Here is a 19,168-nt window from a genome sequence, read left to right on the forward strand (position 1 = left end):
CACTTCGACAACCCGGCAAACACGGAAGTCTTTCGTTGTGGGTGTGGTCTGCTGGACCTTCCGAAACGGGCACAAGTCGGATAGGCTCGACTCGCAGCGGCGCTCGGAGGGCACCGCCTCATTTATCAAAGGCCGCTTGACTCCGCCCCAGGGTTTTCCTCTGATGTCTAATGGAGTCGACAGGATTCCCCCCCAAGAGCTCGGCGCTCCATCGCCCAGAGACCGTCCATAGGGTTCCTTGGTCCTATGACAGTCAGTAAAACAATGCAGACGCCATTATCATGTGATGGGATTGGCCCAATTCCTGTCCGGCGGAACTGCCTAATAATTACCTAACTCTTCTATCCTCTTGTTACCGCAGTAGACCGGCGGCTCCCCCGCCCCCATTTTCAGAGCCCCAGAAATCCCCCGTGTTCATTTGGTTTGGCCTTATCCACCACAAGTGGGAACCCCAACTGCTGCAACTAAAAGCGCAATGCACGGCGACAAGTCCGTGGCCGTTGACCTACCGAGGACAACCCTCACTCACGCCTAGGCCTTTATCTCTACCTCGCTTTTTGGCCCTCGTGATAACACACCGATCCTCACGTTCCTCTCCTGTTGAAATTGCCCCGAGACCATGGTTGACCTTGATTTGCCGGAAACCCCAGTGCCAGTCTGGCTGGACTGCGATCCTGGCCATGATGTGAGTTATCGTCCCTATGCTGTGAGGGGTTGTTTATCTTGGTACACACCACACACACCTCTTGAGTCTCACACAGCCCCCAAAGTTGCTATGAATGAAATTCGTGCATGAAACTTTCAGAGCTCTTCTTCACAGCATTTCTTCCGACGAGACAATCTCATACTGAATGAAACCCCTCACAATAGGACACCTTTGCTATTCTCCTAGCTGCCTACCACCCGACAATCAAGCTGCTGGGCCTCTCAACCGTATTCGGAAACGCGCCCCTGGAGTAAGTGAAGAGCGCTCATATTTGCCGCGACAGCTTACACGAAAATCCCGTCTCCATGCAATGAGGGCAGAGCTGACAAGCCCCCCAGGAAGACAACCAACAACGCCACCTCCATCCTCACAGCCATCGGTAAGCACAATGACATCCCGGTCCACGTCGGCGCCGCCAAGCCCATGGCCCGGCCGCCCATGGAGGCCGCGACCGACATCCACGGCGAATCCGGCCTGGACGGCACCGACCTCCTACCGAAACCCTTCAAGGACGCGAACCGCACCGTCCCCGCAATCGACGCCATAGCCGAGGCCCTCTCCGCCCAGGCACCCGGGACGGCCTGGCTCGTCGCAACGGGCTCCCTGACCAACGTGGCCCTCCTCTTTGAGAAGTACCCGGACCTGGTCTCGCACATCAAGGGGCTGAGCATCATGGGCGGCGCCATCGGCGACGGCTTCACCGACATCGTGCTGGGCGTCGTCGACGGCGTGCCCCGCATCGGAAACTGGACGCCGTGGGCCGAGTTCAACATCATCATCGACCCCGAGGCCGCCGCCAGCGTCTTCCACAACAAGGCCCTCGCGGCCAAGACGACGCTCGTGCCGCTGGACCTGTCGCACCAGGTGCTCGCCACGGAGGAGGTGAGGGAGCTGCTTCTCTACGGCAAGGACGGCGCCGAGAAGACGGGCAAGGGCAAGACGACGCTGCGGCAGATGCTGGTCGAGCTGCTCATGTTCTTTGCAAAGACCTACAGGTACGTCTTGGGAGCACCCCCATGAGAATTTTTATGGGTTGATATTGGAACCTTGTAACTGACTGGAGCGCCCAGCGACGTCTTCGGCATCACCGCCGGCCCGCCCCTCCACGACCCCCTGGCCGTGGCCGCCGTGCTCACGGGCACCAAGCACGAGATCCCCTTCCACGACTACAACACCAAGAAGGGCAACTGCGTTAAGTACCACGAGCGCTTCGAGCTGACTGTCATCACCGAGGGCTCCCTCGAGGACGCCAAGGAGGGCAAGTCCCAGCTGGGGCGGACGGTCGCGAAGCCGCTGCCGCCCGGCAGCGAGGGCGTGAGGATACCCCGCGGCCTCGACATCCCGCTGTTCTGGAAGGTGATTGAGGAGTGCACGGAGAAGGCGGACCGGGTCAACGCCGGCGAGGTGGCGGGGCTGAAGGAGAACGGGTCGCTGGAGAACTGATTCGGAAAAAGAAGAAGAAAAGGAAAGAAGAAAAAATTGGAAACGTGCCATACCCCCCTCCTCCCTTCCCGCCTGCAAGGGTGTGCATTGCCGGACTGTCAAACTGAGGAATGATTTGAGAGACGCGTGATGGGTTTGCTTTTGGCCCGAGCGAGCATGCTTCTATTGTGTTTTTGCCAGTATTCATAGACGGTTTCCCCAAACATGTGGCCCTTTCGTCGGGGGCTCTTTGGGTGATCTCGCGCGTACAGGACTGCGGCGGCGTCGTGCGGTGCCGAGGACGTCCGCTTGCCACGTCCGTTAGCAACCGGAGCCCCTCCATCCCCGTCCCCCCTTCGAACAGGTTTCGGGTCCTTGACCCGTACGACTTGGGCACCCAAAAATTGGTTGTGGTAATATCTGATAAGTTCACCCATCAAACAGTTCAACCTCGTGTCCTTCTTGATTTCGCGGTGAGAGGTCGTGACCCTGTGGACATGGTACCCTCGCATAGACAAACCATGTGTTACTCAAGAGCAGTATAAAAGCCGTATAATTTCATGGAGATTGAAGGCCTGCGGTCTCGTCAATGTTACCGGGCAGTCCCAGTTTAACTTGGTCAACAAGTAACAGGCACAATTGAAGGTGAGCTTTGCAGAAAGCCACCAATTGCCCGTGACGGCATAGCTTTCCCCATTGGATTGGGCATGGTTATGATAATATATGTGCAGAAGAAGGGCCGTTAGTTGTTTCATCTTGATATGTAAGTTTTTTGTACCTGTATGATAGATATTGCTCGCACCTGGAACTTGCGGTCCGAAATATTTGTTAAGAATGCAGTTGCGTGCTGGCAAGGTTATGAATATATTCAAACCATTCACGAGCCGTTCGACGAGTAGGACAGTAAAGTACATGTCGTCCCAACTTTGGTTCAAATGGGCAGAACCAGAGGCCTCGCGTGATACGATGTTGGGTTCTCTTGCCCCGACACTGTTCTCCCCGGCCTCGTATTCTTTCTCCGTCCAAAATGGGAGTTTTTTGGGGTGTATTAAGTCTAGATGTACAGTAAGGAAGAGCTAACCTACGGCTCTCCGATTGTTGTGTAATAGAAACCAAGCCCCATCTAAAGATTTCCATATCCGTTCTCTAAAAAGGGGTATCATTTTCTCCGCCCTTGCCCAGATTCCTTTCGGGATTATTCAAAAACGCTTTTCATCGGAACCATCGAGTCTCATTAACATCCTCAACACCCTCTCGTACGTCCACACCGTGATCGCGCTCCCCGGTGCAGCCTTGAGGAGGCTGACCGTCAAACCCCTGTACAACCCCCGGATGCCCTCTTTTGCGAAAATGATGCGCATGGCGTGCACCGCCCCGGGGTACTCGGGGATATTCTTGTGCACGTACCGAGACCGCGTGGGGCCCTGGACCTGTATACGTTTCCGCACGAGGTCGAGGGGGAAGACGGCTGTCTTGGACATGACGCTGGCCACTACACCAGCCGTGGCGTCACCGCCACCCCATGGCAACTGCAGATCACCGAGCGGGAGCCGCAAGCCTTCGTACAGGGAAAAGAAGATACCCATGTACGGGACGATCTGCGCCACACCGGGTCCGAGGCCACGGAAGAAGCCGCGCGGGCCTTCGTCTCGGTATATGTCCGCCACTGCTCGCCGGAGACTGGTGTAGACACGATCGTTGCCCTGGGCCGCGAAGCGAGTTCGCAGCAGGTCGAGGGGATATGTGGCCGTGGTAGCGGCGGCGCCGGCGGCGGCTCCGGAGAGGAAGGACTCGGCGGCGTTCGGGAGGCGGTTGTCGAAGGCGGTCTGTAGGAATTGTGCCGTCGATCGGTACGTCGTGAACTGTACGGCCGAGTAACAGACATACATCAGCTCTGCGGGGACATTGCCCTTCCAGAGTCCAGTGATGCCCTCATTCGAGATGATGTGCTTCATGGTATTCAGGGTGCCCTTGTACACGGGCCCGCCCTTGGCAGATTGGACGGACAGAGGGTCAGAGAGCGAGTGCGTCTGCAGCTGGAGGCGGATCTTGACGACATCGAGAGGCGCGACGACGAAGCTGTTGGAGGTCAGCGTGAGTCAACCCGGCGTTGAGCCTTTTGGCAGGTGGCGATCTTTCATACCGTGCAAACAGGCCGGCAGTAGCGCCGGCCGTCACGACCTGCAGACGGGAGCCCTAGAGGGACAAAGTGTAAGCATCGTGACGTGTGGGAGGGCGTCAAGCGTCGTAGCCTTACCTCATCTTTGAGGCGTTCGCCGCTGGGCGACATGCATCCGGCTGTGTCCTCGTGGGACCTGACGTAGAACCTCTAAAGGCGTGGCCGAATGGCAGAGCGAGAAGGATGCTCTTGCTCTGTGTTCGGCAATGGACGAGTGGGTTTCGGGCCCGGGAGACGATGTATATCAAGGTCAGATGGTAGATTGTCTGTGGGTGTCCGTCCAAGCGGCGCGATCCGAGATCCCACGGCGGACGCCTACCCGCGAGTCCTCTCCGAGGGGCACTGCTGGGAAGCTAAAACAACAGGATTGAGGCTTCAGTGATGAGGCTGAGGGTCTCAATTGACGGAAAGCGCGTTTGAGGATGTTTTCCCGAGTCGCGAGAAACCAAACAATGTTCGATCAAAGTCTGTTCGCTAGATGGGTCTTTACTGTTTTTCCGCGCTTGTTCGGTTGATTGCTCGCGTGTGGAATTCTCGCTAGCTGATAGATAGCTGCTCTCTCTACCGGTATCGTGCACCACCCACCCCCCCAAGCACCCCCCAAGCAGTGTGACGCAATTTTGATGGTAGCGCGCTGTCAGTGAGATTTTCCACTGCAACTCGGGGGCATATACTGCGATGCAGGCTCCACTATGGGGGCCACTTTGGCAGGGGCATCCGCCTTAAGGTACCAAAGCAGACTGAGTGGGCATAGCCACGCAGGGTCTTGTCCCTTTCACCCGTGCGGGCCAAACGAACGAGACCAGAGAAAGCGGATGCATGATGCGGATGCAAGTTCGATCCGGTCATGACAGTGAATGAGAGACGAGATGGCGATGGGGCTTGACTCCCTCTCACCTCACGGGGCTCGTTGTGAGACTTGCCTCTTGAAAAAGGATGATTTCATATCAGTGGAGTTCTCGGACTGTGTGTCTTGATGAGCCTCGTGACGACAACGAGCGTTGCGAAGCCGACTCTGATGATGCTGCATACTGACGACAGAGACGATTTGGGAGATGAGAGGAGCATCGCCTCAGTCAGGAGTGGTCTGAAAAAGAATACGTGGCGGGAGGCGGGCGGGCAGGGCAGTCTCCTACGGCAGAAGGGTTCAGAGAGGCACTGGAAAAACAATGGTAATTTGAATCGCCCATGGAAGCCGTCTGACAAATGTCTTTCTTTGTCTCATGAATGCTCGGCCTCTCGCTGTTTCGAGACGTTAGACCGGCTGCGCGAAAGGAAGAAACCGTCCAGTCCCAAGCATGGCCACACGCAACGACATGAGACCAGTAGCAAGTGAAAGGCGAGACGTGAGAGAGACGGAAGCTTGAGCCGGCCGCCCAGGGTAGCTCAAAGGCTTGACACGTGCAAGAGACGCTCGTACGGGCAAATGTAATTCGCCCAAATGTTAGTGGTTCCCTCCGTCCGAAACGACTGCCCTGGGCGGAGTCGCAGCAGGCTTTGAAGTGCCTCCGCATTGGCTGGAACCGCCTGGCTTGGCAATCTGCCCGCCCTTGCCTCCCCTCAACTGTGGGGTCAGCCCCCCGACCGAACTCGCGACCAGCGAGCGGGAAAACCAAGTCCAGGCAGGTGCTGCTGGTGCCGGCGCTGGCGTTGGTGCACTTGTCCAGCCCCAAGTGGAGGGGGGGACGTGGGAGGCGGGACGTGGGACGGAGCCATTGAGCATGGGACCGCCGACTCTGCGCAACTTGACGGAGATATACTTTCTACCCTTTGCCTTCGTGTCCCTCTCCTTCCCATAATAGTCGCGACATTTCCGTCTCCTGTGCAGTATTTCCCTTTCCTCATAAGCCTTCTCACCAACCCTTACTTACGACCTCGACACCTGCCCCCCTTGAACCAGTCCCCAAGCAAGGCAGAGATTTTCGAGTCAGGTTGGACAGCAGCGAGACACCCACCTATCCTCTTACCAGTGGCTGCTGCATGTGATATCGTCACCAGTCCATTGCCCGCCAACACCACCACCACTACCCTCACCCAGACTTGGTCACCGCCCCTTGTTTCCCATATATACCACACCTTACCCCGCGAGTAGTGGCCGAGAGGGAGCCAAACCACCGCACAACTTACCTGCATCGTCACCACCACCCAACCCCAACATGACTTCAACCATCACACCCATGCCAAATATCGGCGGCCTGCTGGCCCCCATATTGCCCGCTCTGCCACCAGCAAGCATCTCCAAGCAACCAGCTATCGGCATCCTGCCTCTTCTCAGCCCCATTCTGAGGCAAAGGGTCCAACTTCTTTCAGAGTCCAGCACCGAGCCTTGGCTCCGTCTCCTCGCATATGACACGGACAAGGCCGCGAGGTTGGCCGAGATCGTCCAGAGTGGCAGGCTAGAGCCGCATCCCGTTTCTGGCGAGGTCGAGGTGGACTGGGAGTACGACGCGAAAACCAGGTATCGGCGACTCGATCTGGAGACGCTGCAGGCCTTCGTTGTGCTCGAGGAACTCGAGTTGACCTTTCAGCTGGTCTACTGTGTCGGCGACAAGGACGGCGGCGGCGACGGCTGGAGGGTCGGCGAGATTAGCGTTTCCGACAAGTCGGCTCCGTTTGGCAACTTTGGCGGTTACTCAACCATTGCCGAGGCCGAGAAGGCGCATGCGGATGCCAAGTCCAAGACGAGCGCCCCTAAAGCGCCGGTTAGCAATTCTCACGTCGATGTCAACGAGGCAGATGACGACGAGGACGACGGGTACTGGGACAGATATGACGCAACCCCGGCTCGTACGCCGGCAAACGACTCTCCGGCAGTCAAGCGGTCTCCTGCGCCGCGTGTACCACAAGCATCGCAGCTTGGCCAGTTCCGAGTCGACTCGGCAGAAGACGCGTACTATGCACAGTATGATTCAGTACAACCGGCCATGGATGCCCACGATCCCGACGAAGAAGTGGAAGGCTTCGATGTTGCCCCGCCCCTGGGACTGGGTACCATCAGCCATGACAACTCGGATCGGGGGTTGAACGAGACAAACGGTTCCTGGACGCTGGCTGAGCCGCCGCGTTCACCCTCGATCCACAGCCAGGACGAGGACAGATCAGCCATGCTCCTTCACCCGCGCCCGGCTTCGAGCGCGAGTAGCAACGGTAGCCGTTTGGTCGAGAAACTCGAGGAGTCTGTGGGCAAGCAGGAGCAGAATGATTTCGGCGTCAAGCAGCACGTATCGAGGAGCATACGCAGCCTCTTCTTGCTGGCGCGCTCTTCCGGTATCGATCGGGAGGAGTTTGAGCGTCTGGTGAAGACCGAGTTGGATGTTCTCGGCATGATTGAAGATGACGAGGTATGATTTCTAGGCTGGGCAGCCTTTTGTATATAAGGAGTTCTTGTGCTTGGTGGTGTTCCGTGGGGATATCCGCAGGGTCAGGATTGTCAATCCGTATAGGTCCGGTTTGCATGTGTAACTGGCGGCGTTACTTACTTACTACCTTTTGGCCATATTTCAATAATGAAAAGGCAAAATCTTTCAAAGAATCTCGAAGATCGGTGACTTGTAATGGAAAAGAACGAATAAAAGACAACCCAGTGGCCACGACAGGGTCCAGAATGAGAAACCAAGGGCTCAACAATTCCCATGGTTTAGTGAGGAACACCCGGTATCGCTGTTAGCCCAGTACTCGCCGGCTCTGACGGTCTTTTCATTGATGCGGTGTAGGTTGACCCCGCGTGGCCGCGGATTAAACACGACGGAACCGGTAGAGAGGCCTCGCCGGGCCAGGAAGGCTTTTTGTTCTACTGGAAAGGAATTTGTGCCGAAAACAATTGCGTTGAAGGCAAGCCGTTGAAGTAGTCACCTAAGACACCAACCCCAACTGTTGTGAACTTTGAACATGCCTCGGCTCAGGCGCCTGCCTGTCTACATCCAGCATCCCGGGATTGGAGGGGGTGGTTAAATGCGTTGGCAGCTGCCTGCCATGTCCCGCCCAGCTCGACCATTCAATCTCAATCATCTTAAACTAGCCCCTTTCGCTGCAAAGTAAACTTCGATCCGAGTGGGGGAGGTGCGGGAGCAATGGCACAGGGTCCCCTTCGCCACACGAGCAGATCAGGAGAGCTTACGAATAGCCATCGAGGACGATGATATTTTGCGCTGGCGATGAGCAGATCTACACTGTGCGATACGGTCCCACGAGGCAGGGTCATGGTCAGGGTCGGGACAAGGCTGGTCTGCCGATTTTAGGCGCCCGGCCTCTTTTGGGGTGGCGAGCAGCGGGCGGTTATGCAGCCGCACTGGCGAGATCCGGGGGCACCGTAAGCGCTGAGGTCGGCGGTTAGAGTCTCATTCTTTGCTCAATGATCAGACGAGATAATGGGAGTGTAATGTGGTATGATGTGTGGCGATGTGGTGTCATTGGGCCGTTGTAGGTACCGTTTGCTCGTCGCTGGACGTTGGCACCTGGTGGCTCCAAACGGAGCCGTTAGCAGGGATGCGACCACTCTGTAGTTCCGAGCCCGTATGAGACCGGTAATCTCGTAATTCATACTCTTCCTGAGTTGACAAATTGCCGGGTGTATTGCTTATCAAAAGAGAGAAACTTCATGCATCAGGACTTTGTGTAAGTTGAAAGCTCCAAAGTTGAAGCCATCACCAACAGCCCCAATACCTTTCATCCAATTGGCCCACGTCCCCGAAGGTGGAACGACTGTCTCCACACAGACCTAGCGCGCCTTCAAGCCTCAATGGTAAGGCCGCCACACGCCAGAGTGCACACGGGAGCAGGAGCCGTCCCAAAAAAAAGTTCACCATCGTGCAGCTCCTGGCATCAGCTCTCGTCGGCGAAAAAGGTACCTCTCTCCCTACGGCGGACCAACCCCCACGACCCTTTCCGCACCGCCGACGACCAGACAATCACACACACATACAAAATGTTTGCACGATTAAGAATACCGCGCGTCGGCGCAATGGTCGCCGCCGCCGCCCCGGCGAGGCCGCTCCAGCAGCGCTCGATGCACTACGTCCCGCAGCTCGCCCACGACTTCGGCAAAGGCGTCCCCGGCCTGCTCTCGGCCGACGGCTACGACATGGCCTGGACCCAGTACATGGCCCTGGTTCTCGAGAAGCTCAATGCCTTGGTTGCAGGTCAGTAGATGCTCCTCCTCCCTCTCACCCTGCGCCGGGCTCAGCGACCAGCGACCTCGACCGACCCCTTCGCCGCGTGCCGTCCCACGTCGCATGACATTCCCTCTTCGCACCCACAATCGCCAATTGGCAACGCTGAAAGCTGACCCCGCCTCCCAGGAACCGACCTCGAGCAGCGCGACGTCAAGCAGATCCTCCTCTCCTCGGCCCAAGACCCCTCCAAGGCTCCCATCTTCAACCACGCCTCCATGGCGCACAACACCCACTTCTTCTTCAAGAACATCACCCCGGACCCGAAACCCATGCCCGATTCCCTCGCCGCCGAGCTCACCCACTCCTTCTCCTCCATCGAGACTCTCCGCCGCGAGATGATCCTCACGGCCTCCGCCATGTTCGGCCCCGGTTTCGTCTGGCTCGTCAAGGCAGGCCACCAGGACTACCGCGTCCTCACCACGTACCTGGCCGGCAGCCCGTACCCGGGAGCCCACTGGCGCCTCCAGGGCACCGACATGAACACGTCCGGCCTGGGCGGCTCGTCGTCCCACTTCTTCCAGCGCAACGCCGCTGCCCAGCGCCCCGGGACGAAGCCGCCCGGTGCGCTCGACGCCGTCCCTCTGCTGTGCCTCAACACGTGGGAGCACACGTGGCTGCGCGACTACGGCCTCGGCGTCGGCGGTGTCGGTGGCAAGAAGGCGTTCGCCGAAGCGTGGTGGGAGGTCATTGACTGGGAGGCGGTCAAGAACGCGGCGGACATCCCCGCCAGGCCGAACTTCATGCGGTAAAGGAGAGATATCTTTGAAAATAAGAAACTAAAGAACGCGGGGGTCGAGGGGAACAGGCTCAGAGGCACTAAACGCCAGAGAAGCCGGAAACGAGAGCGAGACATGGCGGGCCGAGAAGGGGGCGGGATTGCCTCAAGGCCCGGGGGATCCCGCCCGCGGACGTCTTGTCTCCTTTGACTCGGGGGCGAGTGAGGCTCTGCGGTGGTGTAGGAATTACAAAAGAAAAAGGATTGTAAGAATAGAAACGCTGCATATACAGAAGACGGTGGCAAAATGTACTATGCTGTACTACTTAGTTTTCACAACCATCTCAGATCACTGCTTCCGTTGGCCCCCAGATCAGATGTGATGCCCCCTCCCCGGCCCCGTTTTGCAGACAATGCCAGCATCGAGAGCCGGCACGTGATGTAGGCCGGAGGAGAGCGGCCGTGTAAACAAGCCTGCAAACAAAGTCAAATAGTTTCAGGAAGCGGCCGGGTTGGGCGGACGCCGTGAGGCGGCTCTGGTCAAGGGGCTCTGTCATGCGTTATAGCCATGGCTCTTGAGGGAGTTACGAGCTAGCCTGCGTGGAAGATTATACGCGATTCGATGAGTTTCCGGAACATAGCACCCCTTTCCTTACTGTATATGCCCGGCCTGCGCAAGTTTCGTAGACGAATGGTTTTTTGTCACTTAGTCACATACAAGCCCGCACTGGATTTACCAGCACAGACCGAGGAAACCACAGAAATAAATAAAAAAGGGACGGCAAAATCTCATTCATAACCAAGATCAAGGGGTGGAGGGGGCCCTCCATTTCGAAGGACCACCCCCCACCCCTTTTCGGATCTCATTTTCATATAATTTTCTCGGCTGCTCCGCTAAGCTACTTAGGTATCATAACATTCCTCCCATGGCGAGCTATACGTGGCTGTAAAAAATAAAAATAAAAAAGGAGTGTCTTTTCATGTCGTTTTGCGCGTGTTGTGTGAGTGCGTGAATGCGTGAGTGTGTGTGAGTGTGTGTGAGTGTGAGTGTGTGTGAGAGTGTGTGAGTGTGTGAGTGTGTTTTGTCTGTTGTTTGGAGTGAGAGGGACCAGATATTATCCAATGAACCCGAGTCCAATATAAATCCCCGTTCCTATCCTTTCCTCCCCCCCTGTTGTGTAAAATAAAAATCATCATATACCCGGCGTCAGGTAAAGGGGGGAGGAGAATCTGAGCAAGGATATAACAAATGCCGCTATCCAGATACTATGCAATGAGAAGGAAAGAAGATAAAAAAGAATAGAAAAAAAAATCAAGAGCAGACGGGTTGCGGTTTCCAAAACGGAAAACCCCAAGTAAAACGAAGCAAAAAAGGTATCCTTTCTCCCCCGTGACGGACTTCCATAAACATGAGTCCCGAGGCGTACGTGCTTGCGTGGCTTGAAGTGAAATAAGAGCAAAACGCAGAACGCAGTCATTATGGATATTTGGTGCTTTTTCTTTTGTGTTTCTTTTTCATAGGCCTTTCAGGGTATCCCCCCTTTTTGTTTGTCTATGCGGGGGAATAAAAGGAGCGGTGCGTGGAAAGAGCTCTAGATCATGTTGCCGTTGACGCTAACCTCGAAACCCTCGCCCTTCTGCTTGAGTGCCTTGGCAAGCATCAACTCGCGCATCCAGTCGATGCGCTCGTCGCGGCTCTTGACAGCAAAGTGGTGCGTCTTGCCCGTGCCATTGACACCCTCAATGGGAATGGAGGACGCGCTCGCCGAGTGGTGGTGACCGAAGCCGTGCAGCGCACTGTCGCGCTTGCGCAGCTTGGCGGCGTTCTTGTCCTGGGGGATGAGCTGGAAGCTGAAGGCCGCGACGGGGTCGCTCTTCTCACGGCTGTGAGACGAGAAGTGGACGGCCTTGAAGGCGGCCGAGAGCTTGCTCTGCGAGGCCAGGCTGGAGCACGCGATGGCGTAGTCGTCGACGTCGACGTACTCGAGAGTGCGGTCAATCGTCGCGGCGTCCTTGTGCACGGCCAGGCGGGTGCCCTTGATGGTGCAGAAGGTGTCATTCCACTCGTGACGGAGCATCTTGGTCTTTCGCTTCTTCATGGGGCCCTGGAACGTGACGCCGTCCTTTTGGGCTGCCTCGACCGCCTGCTTGACGGGAAGAGCACCTGCCAGGTGGGAGATGGGAGGGATGGCCTGCTCAAAGGGCTTGGTGCGCTCAATGGGCGACCAGGGGTAGTTGACGCGGGGGGGGGCTTGGAGGGGTTGCTGCTGAGGGCGGACGGAGGTACGAGGAGAAGTCTGCCTGGGGGAGGTGCGAGCAATGGGGGTGGTGTTGTTCTCATCCAAAGAAGGGAGGACAGGGAATGAGGGACGGCGGGCAGAGGCGCGTGATTGAGTGCGTGTAAGGGGTTGCTGCTTGGGGCCCGACCGGTAGTTCATCTCTGGGGGTACTGACTGGGAGACGTCGCGAGCGATGCGGTCCATGGGCACGGCAGTGACGGGAACGTCCATCTCGGAGAATGGTGTACCGAAGCGGTAGGGGTTGACGGGGCTTTGGAGATCCGGCGACATGGCCTCGGCCCGGTCCATGTGGTACGGGACGAAGCTGTGTCGTTGGTGGGGAGGGTTCGAGAGCTGCTCAGGCTCGGTAGGGGGAGGGACAGTTGCAGCTCTGAGGGGACTGGAGCGTGGTGCCTGCTTACCCGGGATGGAGAGTTTTGGCAGGTGGCGGAGACCCTCGGGTTGAGCCTTCATGGTAGGGAAGCCCATCTCAAAGGGAGGTGTGGGAGGAACAGTGTTGGCCTCGTGCTTCTGGAAGTCGAGGAACTGGCGCACGTTGTCTTGAGGGTCTCTCGCGCAAACGTTGCGGAGGGCAGCCTCCTGCAAGTATTGCAGCGGAGTGGCATTTCCGGGGCCCAAGACATCGGAAGAAGCCACCACCGACGGGACGGCGTCCGAGATGGGCCTGAGGATCTGGTTAGGGTCAAGGGCTCGCGCAGTTTGCGGGTTGCCAGGGTTTCCGGTGATGACGACCTGCTCCGTATCGAGGTCAACAAAAGGATGCTCCTTCTTGAAAGCCTCAATGAGACGTTGCTGTTTCTTGTACTTGGAGCAGTTCTCTCCTTTCGGACATTGATGCGGCTTGGGGACAACCTGCTCAATGCCGACAATGGACACCGACTCCATTGGTGTGATGATGTCGTCATGAGACAGCAGCTTGGGTCTCCTCCTGCTGCTCTTCCTTCGCTTGAGCCCACAATCGTCCACCTGCCGCTCCATGGCTCTGACCTCACGGGTCTCCTTCTTGACTTCGCGACTTGGCTCGTCCTGAATCGGCGTCGGTGCGCGCGGAGAGCTGGGTCTGCTGTCCCGCAGCACCTGGATCTGGTTCCAAACGCGCGTCCTCATGCCAAACGACGGAATGTCCAACTCCTTCAGGTCCTCGAACTTCAACGTGATTAGGATGGGCCCGTTAATGTCGTTCTCTACGAAACGGCCGGCGACCGAGAGCTCAATGCCAGCATTAAGCATCGATTGCGCAACCATCTCGGGTGTCCACGAAACAAGTTCCCTTGACTCGAAGTCCTCGTAAATGAACTGGAAAGGACCATTGTGTTGCTGTCTGGACTGTGGCATCGGCGGTTGCTGCGGCCTGATGTGTCGGAAAGGCTCGTCAAACGGCCGCGCAGTCTTTGGGGTGATGGGAGACAGGGTCAGGATGGCCTCGTCGAAATAGCTCGAGGTGGAAGCGCGGAACAGGTGCGGTCCAGAGGGGCCCTCGATGTTCTTGTTTGGTGACTCGACCTCGGCGGCATACATCATCCGACCTTGACTTGACCTCGGCGTCGGCACCTCATCGTAAGATGAAAGCGTCGTGATACTTGGTTGACCGCCGGACTGCGCGCACATTAGTTGCTGCCATTGGTCGACTGCTAGGCGTGGGCACTTACAGAATTGACACTGATCCGAGGCGAGTTGTCTTCGAACTCACTGAGCACTTCGTCGTCCCATTCCATGTCCATAAACTCCGTTGCCACTGACGTTGGCCTTTGCGGCTCCGCCTTGATGCCAAAGAAGGTGTCGCGCATGGTTGCCTTCTCGCGCATCTCACGACGCAGGCGCCTGTCGCTCATGGCGTGTTCTGGTGGGTAGTTCTGCATCGTCAAAGTCAGAACGGAGTCACAGCCAGCGCCGAAGCTACTGATGTTCTGTAAACTCACCATTCTTGTGTACGTATTGTGTCGGTAGTATCACAAATGCGCAGAGGGGGGAGGGATATAGAGCGTGGCCCGGCTGTACCCGACTAGCGGCATACAGTGCAGGAGCTTTGCTCTTAATTGTGCTTTTCTTGCCTGGGGAGGGGATCGGGGGAGAGCCGTTGCCGGCAACACTCTGTTCTAGGGATGTCCTGATGATGAAGCCTGTAGAGAGGGGACGCACGTAGAGCAATACTGTGACGCCTCGGGGGGAATCGAGCCAAGGAACAAACCGGCAAAAACAAGAGGGATAGGAAAAAGTCCAGCAGAGCCGAATATGCTCGTTTGGTATGTAACGGGTCGCAAAAGAGAAGAAGGAGAGGATCCGGTACAAGGCGGGCGCCTACCGCGAGTTATGTATGTCTAGTGCGTCCATGCACGGCGGAGTGTAGGGATTGCGGGAAGGGGAGCAGAGCATGGAGGTTGAGGTTGGATCACAGCGCATACGCAACGCACAAACCGCTATCCCCCCCATGCCCATCCCATATGCATGCTGCTTCTGGTGTGATTCGACCCGTGGCACTTGCACACAGCGCCGATGGTGGCACTCTCAACAGCTCAACACGCCAGCCCAGTGTATAATAATAGCATGGTGGTGCGTGGATGGGGGGGCCAGAGATGGATATGGGTATGGGTATGGGTGGTCGAGCGGGCAACGGCCCAGCCATGGGCCAAGGGCCATAGCCAACGGGCCCTTGGGCAACAAGAGGGCGGTGATATGTCGGGTGAAGAGGAATGGTCGATGGATAGTTCCCCGGCCAAGGGGGGTGTGATCAGGGCAGCACCCATGTGGATAGCGGCGCACAACCGGCAGCAAGCACTTGCACTTGCAGTGAAGCAGCACGCAGCATGCCCAGCCCAGCACAGCGCAGGCACAGAGAAGCACAGCAGGGCCAGGCATTAGCAGCAGGAGGAGCCGGCGTGGGGAAGGGCATATCGCCGTGATGGGTGGTGACTCTGTGTGAGTCGAGGTGGTGAAGGGTTCGACGAGAGTTGAAGCGAGAAGGGGGGGGTCCGAGTCGGCGCGAAGATCAAGCAATGCTTGTTGCTTATTGGATGGGGACTGGAAAGCTTCGTGCATAGCGCAGCCGACGGAAGATGCAAGGTAGAGCTGGAGCTTCCCATTGGACATAAATCACGTTGTGCCACTTTATTTTAGGGAACGCTAATACGCCATTGGACAGAAATTCAAGACAGCCCGGCGCACCCATCGCGGATTTTAAGCGCCCGTCTTCTCAATCTGGCGGCCAGTCGCTGTCGCTTGTAGTTTGAATAAGTGGGCCCGTCCCCCGCCGCCAACGGAGCAAAAAGGGAAAGGCAGGAGGAAACGCTAGAGGCGGGTGAGAAACAAAACGGACAAGAGGGGAAGGGGTGGTCGGCCGGGTGGGGTCACTTGCCCACGACGCTAAACTCGGCTCACTCACCTCACACCTCGCCTCTCACCTCTGGGTTGTACACACCACGATGCTCATTCTCGTCACCCTTGTCGTTCCTCGGCGTCGCCCGCCCGCAACTGGTCATGACTGTCCTCTCGACTCGACCTCCCCTCCCACCCCTCCACCTGCCGAGCTAAAATCAAGAGTCCCTGTCCATCACCTGCAAGGACACACTGACAAGGACCAGGGGCAGGATGAGCTTCCCCGGCACACACACTCATGATGGCTTCGTAGCACAGCAGGCAAGCAGCACTTCACCCGCCCTCCCGCGCAGCATTCGCTAGTGCCAGCTTCCAAGATTCCGCAGCTCTGCACCCTCTTTCAGTGCTTGCAGAACCCATGCCGTCCACCGCCTTCTGTTCGCGGACCCGTCACTGCCGCCTCTGTTCCTGCCTGTAATCCCATTCCCATCTTATCAAGTCCCTTCCCCAGATGAAGCTGGCGCACTGGCTTGCGTATTGACGCCTCGCGGCTGGCATGTGGACTAGACAAGAGCCATGCCATGACATGCTATGCTATGCCGTGTCATCCCGCAATGGCAATGGCGTCGGGGGAAGCCATGTTAGCAACGGCGTCGGGCCAGCTTCGCAGGGACACCCCGACGAAATGCAGACACAAGTGCTTTGCATCTTGCGCCTTTTTCTTTCTTGTGCAGTCCGGGATGGCAGGAGCAATCAGAGACGACCGGCCACCCGCTTGACCGACCATCGATAGGACACTAAAAAAGCAAAATAGTTCTCCAACCCCAGCTCTCCCTCTCTTTACTGTTGCACGCCCGGCTTCCTACAGCCACCGCAACTCCGATCTCGACGAGTCTCGAATGCCCATGGCCAAGGGCAGAACCCCACCACCATCATCAAGTGACTTCTCCTCACCGTCTCCTCAGCCACTCACTTTGCTCGTCGGGCCTCCATCGGAGAAATCCCATCAAACTGAGACTACTCCCCCGGCCAGGGTGACAAAGCCAATGACCTCGCGAGAAGGCCTCTTGCACGGCAAGTTTAAAGCAAGGCGAATTTTATCCTTCTTGGGGGAACTGGCCTCTGGCGAGTTAGATGGACGGTCCCGATCTCAATAGACCCTGTCAAAGATGGATTTTAGGCGTTGGACCGTTGCGTTCCTCCACCTGGTATGTAACAATCTGCGCTGCCCCATTATTGATTGCTTGCCATTAGCCTCGCCTTGTCTTCAGCTCCCAAATCAAACGGCCCTGGATCTTTGCTGCCCAATCGGTCCAGGGAAATACAACGAACGTGATCAGGCGTGGCCGTGGTACATGACCTGCACAACTGGCTCACCGTCGTTGCTGGGGAAATTTGATAAAGGAAGGGAGCTCTCATCAGATCATGAACACCTTGTCACATATCCACATATGACTTCATACCCATGGGGACCGCAGATGGCGGTCAGAATGTGATGAAAAGACATGGATGATGCAGGTCTTTTTGGCTTTTGCAGCCGAATGTATGCACCCGTGGTGGCTTCCACAGCTCAATGTGGTGGAACGAATGCCTTTCGCCTTGTTTGCTGGATGGGAATTGGGAATCAACTGAGGTATCCTACGAGAGATCCTACGAGAGTGAAGAGGGGGGGGGGAGGCTGGAGGAGTGCTTGATAGGTAAACGTCGATTGAGAGTCCGGAGAGGGTGGCACGACAAGACTTCCGGGGGTCAACTTTACCCCGCAGAGCAGTTGAGACATATTTTTTTCATTGTGTTCCAAGTAGAAGAGAACGTTGCCACACTCTTGTAGGTAAATGGATTGGGATGCGGTGATATCTGACGGCGCTGCCGCTTCGGAATGTGCAGGATTCGTTCTCACCATCTTGCTCTGATCTTGGCAAGATCTGATATCACCAAATCTAGCGAGTCAATATATGCCCGGTTCGGGCACAGTAACCGCAATCAGAGGGGTGCGACGAGATATTGTGGCGAGGTGTTGCATTGGTGTTGTTACGGAAGCCATACCCGATACCAGAGGTCCCAGTCCCTTTTCGGCTGGCAAACATCGAGTTGCGCGACATATGCCTCTGTGTGTCGGTGACGGTGAAGCACCACGCAAACTCCACATGTAAGGGAGCGAGAGTGTGTGCGCTGCAAGCAAAGACGACGCGAGAAACCAGCGCAGAGATTTGCTGCTGAGTCATATACGAGCTAAGGGTGCTGTGAACGACAACCCCGTTCTTGCGTTAGCAGTGTGACGCTCTGCAGGGAAGTAGAAGCACGCTCCCGCTAATGTGTCCCCATCTTCCAGATGCGTGTCCGAGACATGAGAAGCCGAGGAAAGACCCGACGGGTCAAGAGTATGTGAATCATATGCGATCTTGCCTTCTTCACCGACTCTTCACGTTGCCTGGCATATTCGTGGATGACCTCACTCGATAAATACCGCGAGCCAGGGAGACATGCCCAGCCATGCCACAATGTCTCAGCCAGCGCAAGAGTCCTTTTTCGTGATGTCTCACTCCATTCAACGGCATCCAAAGAAATCTTGTCCGGCCGGAGCCGGGATGCTAACCGAAGTGCCTGGCAGCGGAAGAGGTCAAGTAAGATGGCGAAATGGTGAAGTGTTAATGGTGGAAGGCAACCCCGCCAATGGAGAAATAACTGTCGATAAAATGTACTCCGCGGCCGACTCTACCCGATGGCTATTGAAAGCCTGTGTGTAAGACTGGGCGAGTGTCCAAGGCAATTGGACAGGGCGTGCGCATTCAATTTCGGATCCTGGAGGAGGATCATCGAATATGGCTAACCCTAAGGAGGGCACAGTGCACATTGCACACCCCTTCAGCCCGCAGCTGGGCCAGGGTTCGTTGATGGCTGCTGGAATAGAGGATGGTGTGGTTTCCGAGAGACCTTCTCCGAACGAATTGGCGTAGCTTGGAGGGTGCCCCCGTCTCGTGTGCATTCTTTGAGGGACGATGATCTCCAGACATGTCTCCAGTGCACAACTTGTGCCCTCCAATGGGTTGGCTGGAACACGTTTTCACGCGCTCTCACATGATGGGAGGCTAATGCGAGCTTCGCACTATTGTTGTGGATGGATGACTCTCCCGCTCATGTCAGCCAGTGGATCGCGGAGATGGAAATGGTTTGTGATGGTGTTGACGAGTCTTTAAAGCCTCCTGTCTATTGTGACCGTTCGCCAGTCCCTGGAGAAATTCTTTGTCAGATCGCATGGCGATGCGGCGCAGATGGCCTGAGCGAGACGGATGCAGGTCATCGTGATTGCGGTCCGCCGACAGGCCTCGCTAGTGCCATGTCGAAAGTGGCGACCATTTCACA

General features: G+C 56.7%; 5 protein-coding genes across 5 annotated transcripts; 3 read left to right on the forward strand and 2 right to left on the reverse strand.

Annotated features, from left to right (window-relative positions):
* Window positions 1-619: 619 nt before the first annotated feature.
* Window positions 620-2,149, forward strand: EsH8_I_000994 (uridine-cytidine N-ribohydrolase; the record flags this gene model as incomplete). Its single annotated transcript, XM_083268407.1, has 4 exons — window positions 620-685; window positions 871-956; window positions 1,045-1,701; window positions 1,777-2,149. The coding sequence occupies 4 exons, from the start codon at window positions 620-622 to the stop codon at window positions 2,147-2,149; spliced, it is 1,182 nt and encodes a 393-aa protein (XP_083118845.1).
* A 1,178-nt stretch (window positions 2,150-3,327) lies between these two features.
* On the reverse strand, window positions 3,328-4,418 carry EsH8_I_000995 (thiamine transporter TPC1; the record flags this gene model as incomplete). The annotated part of the gene is made up of 3 exons (XM_083268408.1): window positions 3,328-4,207; window positions 4,272-4,324; window positions 4,386-4,418. 3 exons carry the CDS (start codon window positions 4,416-4,418, stop codon window positions 3,328-3,330), a joined length of 966 nt encoding a protein of 321 aa, XP_083118846.1.
* A 2,045-nt stretch (window positions 4,419-6,463) lies between these two features.
* EsH8_I_000996 (uncharacterized protein) lies at window positions 6,464-7,654 on the forward strand (the record flags this gene model as incomplete). The annotated part of the gene is made up of 1 exon (XM_083268409.1): window positions 6,464-7,654. The coding sequence occupies one exon, from the start codon at window positions 6,464-6,466 to the stop codon at window positions 7,652-7,654; it is 1,191 nt and encodes a 396-aa protein (XP_083118847.1).
* A 1,577-nt stretch (window positions 7,655-9,231) lies between these two features.
* EsH8_I_000997 (mitochondrial 37S ribosomal protein mS42) lies at window positions 9,232-10,227 on the forward strand (the record flags this gene model as incomplete). The annotated part of the gene is made up of 2 exons (XM_083268410.1): window positions 9,232-9,445; window positions 9,605-10,227. 2 exons carry the CDS (start codon window positions 9,232-9,234, stop codon window positions 10,225-10,227), a joined length of 837 nt encoding a protein of 278 aa, XP_083118848.1.
* A 1,558-nt stretch (window positions 10,228-11,785) lies between these two features.
* EsH8_I_000998 (SAM and PH domain-containing protein) lies at window positions 11,786-14,415 on the reverse strand (the record flags this gene model as incomplete). The annotated part of the gene is made up of 3 exons (XM_083268411.1): window positions 11,786-14,089; window positions 14,143-14,346; window positions 14,413-14,415. 3 exons carry the CDS (start codon window positions 14,413-14,415, stop codon window positions 11,786-11,788), a joined length of 2,511 nt encoding a protein of 836 aa, XP_083118849.1.
* Window positions 14,416-19,168: the final 4,753 nt, after the last annotated feature.

This window comes from Colletotrichum jinshuiense, chromosome 1 (assembly GCF_051148585.1).
Source record: "Colletotrichum jinshuiense chromosome 1, complete sequence".
Lineage (NCBI taxonomy): Eukaryota > Fungi > Ascomycota > Sordariomycetes > Glomerellales > Glomerellaceae > Colletotrichum > Colletotrichum jinshuiense.